The 18,465-nt window shown below is 43.3% G+C and overlaps 1 protein-coding gene across 1 annotated transcript in view; it reads left to right on the top strand.

The window, feature by feature from the left end:
- Nucleotides 1-18,465, top strand: part of SLC9A9 (solute carrier family 9 member A9) — a gene marked incomplete at its 5' end in the record, with an annotated part of 529,192 nt that overhangs the window by 26,778 nt on the left and 483,949 nt on the right. The window contains 2 exons of the mRNA XM_080934770.1: nucleotides 16,590-16,667; nucleotides 18,116-18,192. Coding sequence (XP_080790896.1) covers nucleotides 16,590-16,667; nucleotides 18,116-18,192 — 155 coding nt within the window. The remainder of the gene's footprint in view (nucleotides 1-16,589; nucleotides 16,668-18,115; nucleotides 18,193-18,465) is intronic.

Raw genomic sequence — 18,465 nt, forward strand, 5'->3', positions numbered from 1 at the left:
TGCACTTCTGACTAGAAGAGGAAAAGGGGCGAGAGTGGAAGGATGAGAGAGGAGAAACAGGCCGAGCATTTTGTTTGTCTCCTTGGGAAGCTGTGGTTCTGCAGTGAGCCGGGCCTCAGAGCCAGCCTCATCTCAACCATGCAGCCCCGCCCCTGAAGGACCAAAACGTTGTAGAAAATATTTAATCCCAATCAGGGGCTTCTACCCCGCTGCTGACTATTCAATTCCTGGGTAAGACACACGTGACCTTTAATTTATAATAAGCCTTTATCAGCACTAAAACTGGGCAGATAGCTATTCTCTATTAACTCCAATTGGCCAGCCCTCATTGGCCATGCTTTCTTGACTCCTATCCCATGGCACGGTCCTTCTTTCTCACCTTCCATTCTCCCACCTCATGACCTTCTCCAACCAACCCCAAGCAGGGGAACCCAAGACTCCGCCCATCCCTATTCTTCTCAGCTATTGGCTGTAGCCATCTTTATTCACCAGTGACGGATAACTTGGGAAAGGTTACATAGGGACACATGGGTCTACCTCTGGACTCTCTTATCTCTAGGGCAACCAGGCCTTGGGGAGCCCATAGTTAATATTATGAAACATAGCAACAGACCAAACCTCAACACCAAATCTTACTCTATGTCTGGATAGGATACGTTCTGGAAAGGGTGTTCTGGAAAGGGTATGACCCTGGGAGAAGTGGCTTTGCAGCCTTGACAGTCATTGTATAGACTGACCACAGCCCTGGCATCAGGAGCCGCACGGTCTTCACCAGAGAGAGCCCTCTGATCTTCATGGCACTTCACAGTGTCACAATATTGACACTTTCGAGCCAGATTTTATTTCCCCAAACCACTGCAAAACGGGACTCAGGGATCCCACGGCAATGTGGAAGCAGGCATCTCCCAGGTCCTGCGAGCTGATTGTTCAGTACATTTTTCGAATCTGGTGAGACACTTGTTAAATTTGACAGCATGAAATGGGCCCTGAGAGAAGTATTTATGCCATATGTATTAGAAAATGTTTTAAACCAAGCTTATGAGATTGTATTCCCTCGGGAGAGATAACTTGCCAACAGAGAACCCATGCTTAAGTAATTATATTTTTAGGATAATTGGAAGTATCCAAACATCTCAGTTTTTTATCTCCCTAAAGTGTCCGTCTCCCACAAAGGCTGCCTTAGAAACCCTTTGGTAGGTAGAGCTTTACCCCCGCTAATACAACTCGGGAGAGTGCACTATGCCTTCTAGTGAGACCCAGGGCTGCAGGAATTTATCTCTCTGAGCAAAAAATTCTTTATCTGTAACATAGGGGTTAGTGACACATATGGCAGAGGTTTGCTTTTCAAAGCTAAATATAAAAATACATGTTTAATGTCAGACATATTGTAAATATTAGTCTGCTTTCATTCTCTATTTCTATAACATTTGCCCTTGATCAGCATTTATTTCCCCTAGACTGAGAGGTCTGAGTTGGCTCGATGGAGGAAGTTAGGTGTAGCTTGTTTCTTGCACCATTTTTAAGGCAAATGCACCATTTAAAAGTGCATCACCTCATTTTAATCATACTTTCTGCTGATGTCAGCATGCACTCCTTCCCCTTCCAACCCCCCCACATCCTGCGTGATCTGACCATGTTTTTGTTTTTTGCTGACTTAGTCCCTCCCAGTTCAGCTTCCCCAGGCCAGTTGCTCCCTGGTGAGATCTTATGATAGGGAAGCTGTATGCACAATTCATAGCAGAGCTGGGTAAGGAGGAGGTGAACTCAAAACAGTTGGCCAGGCTTAGAAAGAAAGCATGAGGCTGAGATTCCTCTGTGTTTGAAATAATAGAAGCACGGTGTCATTGTCCCAAAGTATTGAAGCTGACCAAGGGTAAGATCAACTCTAGACTGGGGAAAAAGCAGCCCCTCTTGATGGAAGAGTGTGTTGGATGCATAGGTCCTGAGGAATAGTCACTTTGGAGAGATGGGAGAGTAGGTCCTCTTGTCCAGTGGCTCTTTATTGTGGATCCTATGACACTCTTAGAATTTGTCTGTCTTGCCACGCCCAAACCACAGACTGTGAGGCATGGCTGGCCACCACCCCATAAAGAGGTCAGGAGCAGTCCATCCATCGTAGAGTTGGTTAAAAAGTCAGAAGTCTTGGTTGCTAGGGTCGGGAGGAAGCAGCTGCTGCATTTGCCTCACAGGCTGGAACTTGAGAGTGAAGGGAGAGGCTACATTTGATTAGGGGAGGACAAGAAGCATTATGTGCAGCCACATAGGTGAGACAGAAAAACTTAAGCAAAAGACAGGAGTCTGTCCAGGCTGCCGATCTTGTGCTACAATGCTGATGTGGAACACCTGTTAGATGGCAGCAGCTGACTGGGTGACCTCACCCTTCCTCTGTGTGCAGAAGGAACACTGTGGCTAAGAGGCCATTCCCTGAGCCGTGTGGCTTGGTTCGAATGTTACTTAAACCTATAGGATTCTAGGAATTCTAAGTAACCTCCTTAAATTCAATCTCCCCATTTTAAAAATCCAGATATTTCTGATTTCAGGGCAGGGCCATCATTGTTGCAAATAAGGAAAACCTTGCAAAGGACTTAAAATAACATTTGGATCTCAGTATGATCTCACGGTGTTGACTGATTTTTCTTCCACCAATGTCACTTTTACTGCCAGGAAACTAGTTGGAAGCTATAGTTGGAGTCTAGACCATGTTGCTTACCAGGTATGTGACTTTGGGCAAATCCTGTACCAGGGCTTTCGTCTGTACCTGCAAGAAGGCATTTCACAATATTTAACTGAAAAGGTTGTCAGGAAGTGTCTTCTCTATATATTTACAACTTGTCAGCTCATCATAATAATTAATGATATAAAAATTATATTTTCACGATGTTATTTAGTTCTCAGACTTCCTTGACATATAGCCACTCAGTTTGTCTTTCTATAGTATGTTGAGTAGATTTGGCACCCACAGATTTATGTGTGTGAATGCTTGGCCCATGGGGAGTAGCGATATCGGGATGTGTGGCCTTGTTAGAGGAAGTGTGTCTCATCAGGGTTCCATTGCTGTGAAGAGGCACCATGACCATGGCAATAAAATGTTTTATTGCCTATGAAGGAAAGCATTTCATTGGGGCTGGCTCACAGTTTCAGAGGTTCAGTCTTTCCTCATCATAGGCAGCATCCAGGCAGACAATGTGCTGTGGTAGCCGAGAGTCCTATATTGTGATCCAAAGGTAGCTGAGAGAGACTGGATTGCACACTGGGCAGAGCTTAGGCATATGAGACCTCAAAGCCTCATCCCTACAGTGACATACTATGACAGTGACAATCATTTGATGGGGGGGACAACATACCACAGGAGGAAAAGTTGAGCTGCTACATGTAAAGGAAGTTTGAAAACAAAAATAACATCATGTAAATATAATTTGTCATATTTGTTAATTATTATGATGAACTGATATGTGTGTATGTATGTGTGTGTGTGTGTAATCTTTTCTTTCTTTGTTCTAGTTTGGTTGTGATGTATACAATTTTTATATTTGTGATATAAGTTTTATTATGTTTTTGCTAAAACATCCAGATAATGTCACAAAATGTCCATTTTGAATAAACTGAAAAGTATATTTCAAAAAGAAAAAAATTTAGATAATCCTACAATATTATAGACCAGCGCAACAGTGTCTAGATATCCATACTATATTCTTGTGTGTATTTATTTCTAGGTAGTTTAGACAGGCTCTAAAACTTTGCACCTTCCTATGCCTACTTAAACTTATACCTTTTCTCAGATATTTAGAAACTCCAGCATCGTGAACAGACTCATGTTTGATATTTGTGGTCTTTTTAACTGTCACCGGTAAGAGTGATATTTTAGTGACTAGCATCTCTTAAACTTCCCTACATTCTGGAGCACTAAGTGGGCCATCTTTCTGATAGCAGGCATGAAATATTTATTGAAATAAATGCCTCCTGTATCTTTGGAAAAGCATTAGACAGTGGCCACAAAGCCAATGGCAATCAGTGGGGAAAAGGATGAACTACTTAAAAGTTGCCCTTCCCTGGGACAATTGGCAGAAAAATAGTGAGTGAGTTCCCATTTCATGTCTGTAACATGCAAATGTCACATGAATTGAAGGCCTAATTATACAGTATAATAACAAAATGTTGAAATTGTGGAGAAAATATAGTTGCAGTATCAGAATATGGAAAAATAAAATAATCACTATTGCTTCAATAATATAAAAATGCACAAATTTCACATTAAAGTTACAAGACGGTCAACAATGTGAAAAACACAAATCATTCAAGGAGATAGTAAGACTAGAAGAATGTATTTGAAATATAAGTAACTAATTAATTCTGGGAATTAACAAATCAATAAAGAAAACTAGACTGGATAAAGATATGAAATATGATAAAAGGCCAACAAGCAAAATAAATACACTTCTTTCATTTGTGATGGGAAACAAAGCTAACAATTTGATGTTTAATATCAATCAGATTGCCAACAAATTAGGAAGTTATCAATACAAAGTGTTGACTAGAACATAAGAAAATAGTCTAAGAATCTCCTATGGGAGTATAAATGGGTGTGGCCAAAGTAGCATCTGCAGAGTTGCTTACTGTTTAATAGTCTACTTCTAGAAAGGTTTCTGAGACTGCACAAAGACGTAAACACAAGAATCTTTACATCAGTATTTTGTCTTGGTGGAAGATAGGAAACAACACAAGTATCTATCAGAGAACGAAATCCCCAAATCCTGATCCAGTCATCCAACAGAATGGTCCAAGACAGTTTCAACACTAGACAAGTTCCACATGTTTGTTAATATTGAGGATTGTTGTCGAAACTGACATCAAAAGTAGACACCGGTATACAAAGGGATCTTTACTGAATTCCTACAATATAGACACTGCCCGATACTGATAATTGTTTACTGGTACATGTTCCAAAATTAAAGGATATATCTGAGAAGGGGAAGGACACTGTTGTGTGTGCTTTGCTTTGTGGTCGCGTTGAAATGGACTTCAAGTAGACACACATCACTTACAATTTCCAGAAGGAAGCCCTGTGGGTTACATGCATTTGGTCGGTCGACATAGGTGGATTGCTACAAATTTCAGATCAGCCTAAGGGAGTACCAGATATCCAGGGCTGCATGTCCCTTTCTAAAAGATCACCACCCCCATAAAAAGATCCGTGAAGTAAAATTAAGACCTGAAATAAAAGGAGAATGAGTTGTATCTTAGGATTTTTCCAGACCAGTGCTGCCCCCAAGTGACCAGAACCTGACATAGACTACGAGGTTGCCCCAGGGTTTACACATAGCCTAAGAAGCGTTCCTCACAGTGTAGTGCAAATGAAGACAAGCTGCTCAGGCAGGAAGGGAAGCTGAACCCCTGGCAAAGGGTAAACACCCTCTCCCACTGCCTCCCTTATGATGTGGCTCCTCTAAAGATGCCTGTCCCGCGTCCATAAACCACCAGGCTATGCAAAGCACATTCTTACTTTCTGACAGGTGACCAGTACATTTAAGATTTAAGGGCTCTGCATAAACATTGGAGTAAGAGTGTTCTCTGCATGAATACCACAGTCGGGATGTTCTGAGTAAGATTTTGTCAATAGAAAGGTTCACTTACTTGCTCTAATGCTTGAACCACTTAATTTGCTTCCTAAGCTCTGTCAACCTCTTAACTTTGCTCTGTTCCCCCGTCCAGTCTCTATTTTCCTTCCTCTTTTCTGCTTGTCATCTTTGTCCCTTCATTTTCCTCCCCGTTGCACCTTTATATCTAGTTCCTATTTGTCAGTTTCCTAAAGACACCCACTCCTGGAGAGAGGGGCCCAGAGCCCACTGTACCTGCTTTCTCGGCACATACTTCTTCCATAACCCCTTCTCGATGGAAGGCAACCAAACAGGATCAGCAAATACCTCCAAACCATGAAATACCAATCTTCAGAATGCCGGTTCAGTAGCCGACATCTGGGTGGGGTGGGGGAGTTGCTCCCTTCCCAGCCCATCTTGGGAGATCAGTCATGAGCGAAACAGCTCATTTTGGAGGCTTGCATTCTTGTCCCTGTCTGAAGTGATTGAATTTCACATAGACGGCGAATAACTGGGAAGAATGTGTCCCAGATGTGGTGCTAAGAAATTATTCTGAGAACAAGGTTATGTACACAGGGCCCCAGCCTCCCTGTGCATCTGTCACTGATGCCAGCACCTGCATCCAGGAGCTGCAACTTCCTGGAGCTCTTTATAGGGCTCTTCTGCAGCTGAGCCCTTTGTCTGCCTCTCTCTCATCTCTGCCTCGGAGCCTCTGTCTCTGTCTGTCTTTCCTTCTGTCTGCCTCTCTTCCCTGTCTCTGTCTGTTCGTTTATCTCTCCCCTGTCTGTCTGTCTCTCTCTCTCTCACTCTGTCTCTGTGTATCTGTCTATCAATCTCTGTCTCAGTCTCTCTCTCACCGTCCTCCCTGCCCCCGCTGACCCTCATCCCTGCCTTGTCCTCTACCCTCACTCACTCCCCCAGACCCTGCTGCACTCTGGTGGTTCTGGAATGTTTTCCCCTTGGCTCTGACCTTTCCTTCAAGTGTACTGTTCCTAGTGTTGCAGACAGCCAGACTCAGGGAACTAAAGCTCAGGAGGCCTGGGGGGGGGGGGTGTCCTGACCTTGTCACCCCCACTGTGAGGGGGTAAGGGGAGTCCTGACCTTGTCACCCCCTTCTGAGCCAGCCACTTCCCAGCCACATTCTCTGTCACTCCACCAGGTGTAAAAACACAGGTCTCTTCTTCTTCTTTTTTTTTTTTTTTTTTTTTTTTTTGCATTTTTACCTCTCCATTTCAACCTTAAGCCCTGCTAATCCTCTCTGCCATATGCCAGGTTTATTTTAGGCAAATCCTCGTTGAGTGAAGAGGTAGCTGTCTCCCGGCTTTGTTTCTTCAAATTCTCACAGCCTCCCCCCTTAGCACTAAACCATCCCTTGGGCTGGCTTTGGTAACTGCAACCTGACAATATTTTCCTCTTATCCAGTTCAACTTTGATGTCTCTGCAAACTAATCTCAAGGGACTTACCTTTCTAAAGTGGGGGTGGGGGGGTGGGGGAAGAATTAAGTCGCTGTATTCTCGGAGAAGGTGAGACAGCCACATGACTCAGCATTGAAGAGATCCAAAAGTACATGCTGGGACGATGTCTTCCCCCAGTGCCCTTTCTGCTGGTAGCCAGTAGAGAAGCAGATGGGAGCTCAGAAGTGTGAAGATGGAGAGCAAGGTTGGTAGGGAGCTCACACTGGAGGGACTCAGGGAGAAAGGGGAGAGAGAGGTTTGCAATGATGAAGGGCCCACATGGGAGGAGTAGCTGTCACTTCTAACTGGATGCAGCTGGAATTCAGACATGGACCCCCACCTGACAGCGAGGAAGCAGTCCACAAGTTTTACAGAAAGAGAACGGCACGTGTGTGTCCCGGGCAGTTCCGGCTTCATGTGGCAGGTGTGCAGCTCTGACCCTTGTCCTTTGGGGTTCATGAGTGGTTAAAAGCAATTTTACCCATATATAGGCTGCTTCTTTAGCTCTCCTAATAGTCACCTCAAGCTTCAGCTGTGGATTGGGTCACAGTGTCCTAACCAGTGTTCTTCCCACCATCTTCTGTGCTTGGTGGATCCCCATGCATGCAAGTCTATTTGGAGAAAAATTTCTCCAATTAGATGCTGCCAAATCAAGTGTGTGTAGATGGTATTTACATAGTCGTTATCAAATTGTACCACTTGGGGGAAATCATACAAATTTGTATTCTCAATATCCATTTGATGTTTGGTCCTGTTTATAAAAGTATCTTGGCCTTTCTTCACCTTTGAGTGAATAGAGGTCAAGAGTAGATTTGAGAGTATCTTTTGTCTGGGTCTCCAACCCCTAGACCATGAGCATCTTCTTTCATTTAGATTCAGGTTCCTAGCAGTCAGAATCCTCCAAATCCATTACTCCTCTGAAACCACTTACTGGTAGACACACAGTGCAAGTGGGGAAATGAAATGGATTTCAGAGAAGTTAGAAACAAAGACCAAGCTCACTTGATCAATGGCGTAGTCTCATTAAGTATTTCCAGCCTTCCCTTTCTCTCACTTCTGTAGTCCACGCCAAAGCTAAGCATGCTAGAAGGAAGACAAGCGTATCCAGAAGCCATCAGCAGCTATGTCCTGTGGCTGCGTGCTGGGTCATCTGAGTGTACCGAGAAGTCTCCTTTAAAATTTGAGATGCACTGAAAATGCATGCAGGTCATGGATTCTGCCTCTTAACATCTCTTCCCTCACTTTAGTATTTACAATTACTTTAGATTACTTGCTACTAGATGTCACTGAACTCATTTAAGCTTCTTGCTTCCCTTGGGGCATAGAATACCCCAGTCCATGGGGCCTATAATTGGTGACTGAGCATGGTTCTGAATGTAGGGGCTCATGGATAGTTTCATATCCATGCCCTCAATCCCAGCTCATTTGCTGCTTCGATATCAAGACTTCCCATCGGCCAGCCGTCTCAGAGTGGTGACTCTGTGCTGGAGAACTCCAAATTACAGCTTACCTCAGAGCCTTGAGCCACAGTTGTACAGTTTGGTGCCTTTCTTTGTTTATAGCAACCGATCTGTGACAGGATGTATCTTTAGAGTCTTCGTACCAAGAGGCCTGCTGAGTTTTCAATGACTAAAATATTGGAGATGTTTTTACAGTCCTTAGTCCTAAATCTTGCTTAGTTATATGAACTTATTTCCCTTGGAAAGAATGCATTTGGTGGGCCTGTATATACACAGTCAATTCCCAGTGATATCCCTGTCACGATGACTGACTTTGGGCATGCCATTAATTTCTTCTCCTGTCTCTGGAAAATAGGAATAATTGTACTTGCCAGCCACCACTCTGGAATGTTGTCAGAGGTGATGAAATGCTGTTTTTAAAAGATGTCTTTGGAAGGACTAGGGCATATCAATCATGGTCTCTCACTAGTGTGGTTACTTTGGTGCTTATTTACTTAGTAGGTCAGTGGAACATTGGTATGTCTTGTTCAACAAGCACAGTGACTCATTGCAACCTCAGGCCTAAGTGCAGTTTTGGATCTGTAACCTTCCGAAGCCTCCAGGACTAAGCTCAGAATATTCTTTCTGTTCTTAAAATTTTTTTCTGGCTGGTTATCTTTGGAAACATATGTGTGGGCTGTTTTAGTCAAATACTGGTTCATATGCAAAACAGCATTTCAAATACACTGCACTATAGTGAACGGGCTGCTAGTCTGCTGTCCCCATGTGGTCTTTAAGATTTAATGTTGGTGCTTAAAAATCTGTTTTCTTAAAACATAGGTCATAATTGGGTCTCAGAGACTCAGGTCTGTTGTTTTAAATCAGGCCCGTGTTGAACGGTGAAACAGAATGTTTGCAAACTGAACAATGAGACTGTGGATTCCCGGTGATGGTAAATATTAATATGCTACCTGATTTCCTCTAGTCACCTGTGTTAGAGGTAAGAATTCAGTCCTCCAGTTCAAGAGCTCAGCATGCCATGTAGCGAATGGTCACAGTTTCACAGTGACGTTCTGAGGAGCAGGGTCTGAAGGTCTGATCTGTCTGTAATTTGTGTCTTGAAAGATATATGTAAATCCTTGACTGGAGCATTTTGCCTCTCTGCCCTGCTCCTTCACCCATTGCTTAGGACCCAGTATTTTAATAATAATAATTTTAAAAAAAAGGATAGTTCACTACCAGGGCCACGATCCGAGTACAAATCTGAGGGAAATGGCATGTGGGATTTCCAATGGAGGCTGTGACAGTGGCAAATCCAGCCATTTCTGAGAAATTGTCTGCGTTGGAGTCACTCCCAGAACTCTGATTTATCAGCAGCTAATCCTAGAGCTAGGCTGAAAGAAACACAAATCTGTTTGTGTACACAAATAAATCCTCCCGTGCTGCCTGTTGCTGCCTGCCAGCCTCAACTCTCCGCTCCAGAAACTACAGTCTGGTGCCGAGGTGGTTAACCCACATGGAGGAAGCGGGCTGTTTCGGTTATTGGAAAGTTCTGCGTTGGCAGTTAGCCCGATTGCTGCAGGAAAGCTGCAGAGGCGACGGTGTTCCTGTGAGGGTGTCTTGCCACTGAGTTTCCCCTCCTCACAGATGGTCAGGGCTGAATGCTCGTCCCTCAGCGTGAGCGATGCTCCTCTGCTTGGAACACTCACAGCTGTCCTGCAGATCTAGAGCAATGTTGGTGTAGCGGGTCATCTCAGGAAGCGTTGACTCAAAGGGAACGTTAAAAATCTCTACCCACAAGGAAGAGCGTACCTGATTATTTATTTGATAGGAAATGATCATCCCAGAAAACAGGCACACAAGATATACAGACTCAGCAAGTTTACGTGGGAATATATATGTGCGTACGTATATGCGTTCAATAACGATGAAAACAGAGCCCATGAGTTTGAAAGCAAGCAGGGAGGTGCTATGTGGGAGGACTTGGGGGAGAAAAGGGAAAAAAAATGTTGTAACTGTTATATTCTTGAAATTAAAAGAAAAGGCCCCTGTGTTGTGGGAAAAACAACTTTTGTTTGGAAAAGGCCATAATAAGACACAATGCTTTGTATGTTAATAAAAATAAATGAATATATTTAGAAAGTATATTTTGAACATTTTGTAAGATTTTGTTATTACATGTATTTGTTTATTTACTGTGTATACATATGTCACAGCACACAAGTGGAGATCAAGGGCCAACTGTGGAAGTCAGTTTACTCCTAATACCATGTGTATCCCAAATACTGAACGCTGACTTTGCCCCAAACACCTATAATCACGGTGTCAGATAGTTTTTTGTCGACTCAGCACAAGCTAAATTCATCCAAGAGGACAAAACCTCAATTAAGAAAACACTTCTATAATGAGGCTGCTAGAGCCTTTTCTTAACTAATGATCGATGGCGGAGGGCCCAGCCCGTTGTGGGGGGTTCCATCCCTGGGCTGGTGGGCCTGGGTTCTATAAGAAAGCAGGCTGAGTTAGCCTTGGGAAGCAAGCCAGTAGGCAGCGCCCCTCCATGGCCTCTGCATCAGCTCCTGCCTCCAGGTTCCTGTTCTGTTCGAGGAGGTTTTGTTCTGATTTCCTTCAGTGGTGAGCAATGAGATGGAAGCATAAGCCAAATGAACTTTCTCTCCCCCAAGTTGCTTTGGTCATGGTGTTTCATCACAGCAACAGTGACCCCAAGAAACCCACTGAACCTTCTTGCAGGCCCGCTACTTGAAAATTCTTAGTCTTAGATCTTTAGTAATAAGGAACATTTAAGGACGGCTGACTAGGCACTAGGAAAGGTTGAAGGGCTTTACGGGTATTATCAGTTCTTCCTCCTGACCTTATCCGTACACGAAGTATTGTGTTTATTGTACAATGAAGGTGTCAAGTCAGTAGAAGAGTAAACACCCACAGACTAAGAAGATGGGGTTTAGAACCAGGCAGCATGTTGTTTTTCTCTTTTCTTTTAATCTTTCAATTAATTTCATTGATCTGATTGAACGTTCATACATATTATCCTGCCGGAGATGCCACATTTTTTTTATCAGGGCTTGGTGTTCAGCTGCTGTGGAGCACACATTTCCTTCTGTGAGCCTCGGCTTCTCTGCATCGTTTTCTATTAATACATTTATTTATTCACTTTATATCCTGATCTCAGGCCCCCTCTTCCCCCAGCCCCCTTCACACAGCTCCTCCCCATTCCTCCCTCTCCTTTATTTCTGAGAAGGGTGAGCTACCCCCTGAGTACTCGCCCACGTTTTGGGGTACAGCATCTCCCACTGAGGCCAGCCAAAACAGCCCAGTTAGGAAGACAGGATCTACAGACAGGCAACAGAGCCAGTGTGAGCCTCGTTCCAGTTGTTGGGAGACCTGCTTGAAGACCAGGCTGCACATCTGATGCATGTGTGGTGGAGGGGCTAAGTCCAGTCCATACACATCTGATGAGTGTGTGGTGGAGGGCTAAGTCCAGTCCATACACATCTGATGCATATATGGTGGAGGGCTAAGTCCAGTCCATGCACATCTGCTGCATGTGTGGTGGAGGGCTAAGTCCGGTCCATGCACATCTGATGCATGTGTGGTGGAGGGGCTAAATCCAGTCCATATATGCTCCGTGGATGGCGAGTCAGGCCCACACTCTTAAAACTCTCCTAGATAACCTATGTAATGAGCATGCTAGGTCATAAGGGATTTGGGAATTGGAACCAAGAATAAATTCTAAAGCAAAAACCTTGGTAGACTTAGGCTAACTTGTTTTAAAATAGTGGATACACATTAGGTGAACATCACGAGATTTATGCTCTGTGAAGATTGCTGCCTTCGGAGGGACTTTTTTTGAGCAAGGCAGTGATCAAAACAAAATGACAAGTTTAACTATGTTTTCTACCCCCCCCATGTGTGTGTGTGTGTGTGTGTGTGTGTGTGTGTGTATGTTTAGAGGAGCAAACATGGACCCCAAAGGCTTTCTTTGCTCCTGAAGTGCAGAGTCCTAGAAGAAATTCTTCCTTTCCTATCTTCCTTCCTGTCTGTCTGTCAGATGTCCGAACCATCTCCAAGCATCCCAGAGAGTCTTCTCTTTTCCCTAGCACCAAGCCTGAATATTGCATTCACCCACTGCTTCCCTGAAGAGAGCAGGTCTCAACCTGTGGGTAGAACCCTTCTGTGTCAGATCCTTTGGGGTCAATAACATTTTTCTCAGGGATCATATATTGGGTATTTACAATTCATAATAGTATCAAAATTACAGTTATGAAGTAGCAATGAACTATTTTGCAGCTGGGGGTCACCACAACACAAGGAACTGTGTTAAAGGGTCACAGCTTTAAGAAGGTTGAGAACCACTGTGTTAAAGCATTAGGTCAGATCTATTTCTCCAGTGCTCCAGCTTTTTCTGGGACTGTGTCCCATCAGGAGCCCTCATGAGGACATTTGAACATCACAGCCTGGGTCATTTTCTTCACAAAACTCACTGCCCCTGGAAAGATTGTTAGTCATTTTAATTCACAGGCAACTGGCCAGTTAATTTTGTCTGCCTTCAAACCAGCTGAGAGGCTCTAGACCAATGGTTCTCAACTTTCCTACTGATGTGACCCTTTAACAGAGTTCCTCATGTTGTGGTGACTCCCCCAACCATAAAATCACTTCATTGTTACTTTATAACTGTAATTTTGCTACTGTTGTGAATCATAATGTAAACATCTGATACTCGACCAGCTCAAAGGGTCGCGGCACACAGGTTGAGAACCACTGTTCTAGAATCCAACTCTCAGTCACCCTGTCTTGTACAGGAGTACAGAAAGGGAGCCTTTAAGACGTGTGCAGACAAATGAGTCTTCCTATTAGACAGGGTTTTTAGCATGTGCTGTGTGGAGGAATGTTAGAAACGAAAAGGCCTTGGAGATAGAATTCCAGCTGCCTGACCTAGATCTGCTAAGACACCTCAAGATAGCCCAGCCTCCATTTTCTCATCTGTGAAATGGGTTTGGTGTTTCATCTCTAGAACCCGGTGTGTGTCTCAGAATGAGTGACATAGTCAGTCACAGCCATGCAAGACTGACATCTCAATTTTCATGTGGGTGCTCAATGAAATGTTTACCCAGAGTACAATGCCATGTCTCTGGAAACAAAGAGCAAAGGCCAAGAAGACAACTCTTCCATTTTTTTCTCAGGGCTGGATTTTTATATTTCTCAGGGGTGTTTAGTCACTTACAACCTGGTACTGAGTTAAGATAGCTCAGGAGGGAGGGAGTTGAGGGCTGTTTTCTTGCCGAAGGTCTCCCAGGTATTCAGAGTGTCCAAAATAAATCCTGCAAAACATATCCAACCCTCATTGGAAGTAAATAAGAATTTAGAGCAACAAATGAGGATGTGCTTGCTCTTAGCTACACACATTTCCCTTTCAGTGCTGGATGCTGGAATTGTGTGGGTAAAATGGTGACTAAGACAGGACACCAGGAGGGCGTGATGGGGGCCACTGCTGTGCCGGTAACAGCTGTTAGTCTACTACACGTAAAACCCTCTGAAGGAGGCACACACAGAAAGCTAGGCTAAAAGACACCCAAGGTCCCAGTTTCTGATTGAGGGAGGGCTTATGGGGATCATTGCCACCTACGTAAACAGCCAACCTATGACGATCCAGATTCTCCAGTAACCCCTCAGCTTGGTCTAGAAAGATAAGCAGTTCGTATGGGTTGATGCTGAGGAAGCTAGTAATGGAAAGTATGTGAAGAACAGGACAACGGGGTTCCGGCAGGAAAACAATGCATGTCATAGTTTTATGTCACCTTGACACAAACCAAAGTCATCTGAGAGAAGGGAATCTCAGTTAAGAAATTCATTTCTCCATAAGATCGTAGGCCGTAGGCAAGCCTGTAGAGACTTTTCTTAACTAGTGATTGACAAGGGAGAGCCCAGACCATTGTAGGTGAGCCCATCCCTGGGCTGGTGGTCCTTGATTCTATAAGAAATCAGGCTGAACAAAGTATGGCGAGTAAGTCAGTAAGCAGCATCCCTCCATGGCTTCTGCACCAGCTCCTGCCTCCAGGTTCCTACCCTGTTTGAGTTCCTGTTTTGACTTCCTCCGGTGATCTGGAAGTGTAAGCCAAGTAAACCCTCTCCTCCCCAACTTGCTTTAGTCACGGTGTTCCATCTCAGCAATGGCAGCCCTAACTAGGATGATGTACCACAGGACTCTGGTGAAAGTTGGAGGCACAGGTGACCTGCCTAGATGCTCACTGGCACAGGAGTATGGCTTCCATAGGTGCTTCATTGGGCTTGTGAGAGGGGACAAGGCTTAGTTAGCAGCTTAACTAAGGTGCTGTGCCCTCTTTCTCTCCGGAAGTATTAAGTAGATGATCAGAGTTGAAATTAAGCACTTAGAAGGGTCCCAAGGTGAAAGCGGAGTCCTAGAGAGGCTCCTTGGAATGATCTCACCTGTGATGAGGACAAGCATAGTTTCTTCCGTTTTAACAGGTTTGATTCCCAAAAGTGATTTTCCTCTTCTTTTCAACTGAGTGAAAATGTACTGAGTCACAATCTAGACACAGGGAAGGACGGAGGTGAGGCAAATTGATAAGGCGTCCTGGTAATCCTGGAAAATCTGATTTAATGGAGAAAGCAGAACAAGCCAGTCATCACTCAGAGTATGCCAGAAACCATGCTACCAGAAGGGGCCAAAGGCTACGAACACACAGAGGAGAGGCACTCTGGACACTCTGGATGGAGAGGCCATAGAGACCCACAGCATAGCCACTTCTGAGACCCACTTCAGACAGGAGAGAGGGAAGACATACAAGAGGGAGGTTTGCAACTGATAGTGGGAAACCCCTGCATCTGAGGAATTTAAGTGAGCATCCTAATGGGTCTTAGGTGTGAAATGAGCAGTGTGTGTGTGTGTGTGTGTGTGTGTGTGTGTGTGTGTGAGTGTGTGTGTGTGTGTGTGTGTGTGTGTATGTGTGTGAGTGTGTGTATGTGTGTGTGTGTGTATGAGAGAGAGAGAGAGAGAGAGAGAGAGAGAGAGAGACAGACAGACAGACAGACAGACAGACAGGGAGAGACAAAGACAGAAAGAGACAGAGAGAGAAAGAGGCGAAGATGAAGATTACTGTAGGACAGTTTTAAAAACCAAATGAGTTCTTTGCAAATTGTCAACTGCACAGCAAATACTGGATTCAAGAACTCTCACATCTCATTTCTTTCTTCTTCTTCACATCAGTTCATACTTGGGTTTCTTCTTTTGGCTAATTTTATTTTAGCATAAGTAAGAAGCAATGAATAAATGCAAAAAAAAAAAGCATTTTCATTTTCAAATGTGTTTTCCCACAGTTTGGAAGTATATTTTGAACATCAGAGTGGGGTAAAATAGAGGAAATGAAGACCAAGTCTCTACATGTCTTTTATTTGGGAAACATTTTAAATCTTTGTCAACAGCTTAAAAACAGAAGCCCGACAGCTTCCCAACCAAGAAAAAAGTGAAACATAATTAAAAACACTTGAGCCATGAAGAATGAGCTGTGCATGGTGGTTTGGACCTATAAGCCCAGTACCGGAGAGGCTGGGGCTGGAGGATTGTGAATCCAAGGTCATTCTGGACTGCACAGGAAAAACTAGAATAGTAAAATAAATTTAGGAATGACTAATCAAATTAAAAGGATAAGTTTCTTTTTCCAGAGAAACCTCACTTAGATTTTTGTTTTCTGCTATTGTTACCTTAGATAGTCTTCTTTGTGACACAGTATTTACAAATTTCTAAGTTTAGATTTGTTTCTGTTTTTGTGTTTTGCCGTTGTTGTTGTTTGTTTGAGATAGACTTTCTCTGTGTAGCCCTGGCTGTACTGGAACTCATTCTGTAGCTCAGGCTGGCCTCTAACTCAGAATTCCACTTGCCTCTGCCACCTGAGTACGGAAGTCAAAGGCGAATGCCATCACTGCCTGGCTTCATTTTTTTTTCTTCTTTCTTATTTTTCTTTTGCTAATTTCATAACATGGCAATATAACCTTTATACAGCCTTCACAAAAGTGCCATTCCTGTTGTTACACACATGTCTAACTTTCCTTTTGTCTTCTTTGGCAGATGACGTTTGACCCAGAAATCTTCTTCAACGTTTTGCTGCCTCCCATTATATTTCATGCCGGGTACAGTCTGAAGAAGGTAAATCTCAGGAGCATTTCCCTCTTATGGTTAAGTAGAAAATTTTGCCAACACTAATAAACAGTAGTTATATTTTGTGAGATTTCTTACATACTAAGAATAACATTGTGTAGATTACACAATAAATGTTCAACCCTAACATTCTTGGAATTCTTTTAAATCTATTAGACCTATACCTAGGGCTTAGTAGCACACAGCTAACGAATTCCGTGGCTTGTCTAAATGTAACATGTACACTAGAAATTAAAGTCTAAGCAATTTATAAACAGTATGTAAATTGTCTCAATGATGTCTTATACATAAGATTTCATAAAGAAACTATAGAACTGGGGATATACTATGTCAAACCAAACATTAACAAACTCCATTCACCTTTTAAAGCTTATTTAATGTGGCCCTCTAAGAGGTCTGTAAATGTCAGATGTGACATGTGTTAGCTGACCATTGAACGGTGTTGTCTTAGATGACTGTGTGCCAAGAGCTTGCATTACTATGCCAGACAGCGTTCTGGCGCAGGTTGACTGTCCATGTCATAGGTCAGTAATTCACTGTGCCACAGAGTAAGGCAGAGGGAACATGCTGCTCTTCTGTGGCGTAGGTACCACCTTGGAGACTGCCAATGCTCACCTCTGTCTCTCTTTGGCTCACCTCATCCAGCAGCCAGACAGCTTCTTCATTACAGACCTTGAGAGTTTTATTGTTGTTGTTTTGGGGCTTTTTGTTCTTGTTGTTTTTTTTTGTTTGTTTGTTTGTTTTGTTTTTGTTTTTGGGTTTTTTTTTTTTTGCTTTTTTTTTTTTTTAATTGTTGTTGTTTTTATTTGATTTGTGGACTCCAGCTCCCTCTTGCTGTCCATGGTGGATGCTCAGCTCTCTCTGAAACCCTAGAAGGGAGTATTCCTAACCAAGAAGCATTTGAAAGGATTTAGAAGGTTAGATTCCTGCAGGTCATCTTTCCTCATTCTCTACCCAAGTAGTGGACATAATTTCGTGTTTCATGCATAAAGTATTTAGTTCAGGATTTTAATCTTTTGATTGCATCACATTCAGAAGATGCCTGGAAAAGAAAACTCAGGATACTCAATGAAAACCAGACGCAAGTTAAATTTCTTAGAATAACATTTGAAAAGTTAAAGGTGTTATATTTGCAAGACCCTTCTTGACAACTGTGTCTTGCTTAGTTGTCCCAGAGTCCTGGCTACTCATTAACCAGCCTGTTCCCTCTTCTGGGGTCCAGCTGCTTCTGCAGGCTATCTTTTCCTTGCATATCATCTTCTAGGTTTTTTCATTGTTTCTCATTTCCCCTCTTTCGTTGTTGAGAAATCACTTACTAAGCCTCATGCCCAGGTGTCCTAAATCTCAGAAATGAGGTCCGAACAAGAGAAGGGAAGGCTGTGAGCAGTGTGGCTTATCCAGATGTACTATACAAAATATTTTCTGTTTCTCCCCAGAGACACTTTTTTCAAAACTTGGGATCCATTTTAACGTATGCCTTCTTGGGAACAGCCATCTCCTGTGTGGTCATAGGGTAAGTGACATTCAGAACTTCAGCTGTAGCTGGAGTTCAGCAATCTGAGACTTCTTGATACTTACTCTTTGGACATGTGTGTATGCATGTGTGTGAGGTTTTCCTAGTACATCACGTTTAGGTTTCTTTTGCTTGATTTGTGTTTTAGCTGTTTTGTTGTATTACCAACATCTAACATGTTGGGAAAGCCTTCTGCCACTGAGCACCACCCCCAGACCAGGCACATCACATTTTATACATTTTTTCCAGCCTTGGTCCAATATTTTTATGTCT

The sequence above is a fragment of the Micromys minutus genome (genome assembly GCF_963924665.1).
Source record: "Micromys minutus genome assembly, chromosome: 21".
Taxonomy (NCBI): domain Eukaryota; kingdom Metazoa; phylum Chordata; class Mammalia; order Rodentia; family Muridae; genus Micromys; species Micromys minutus.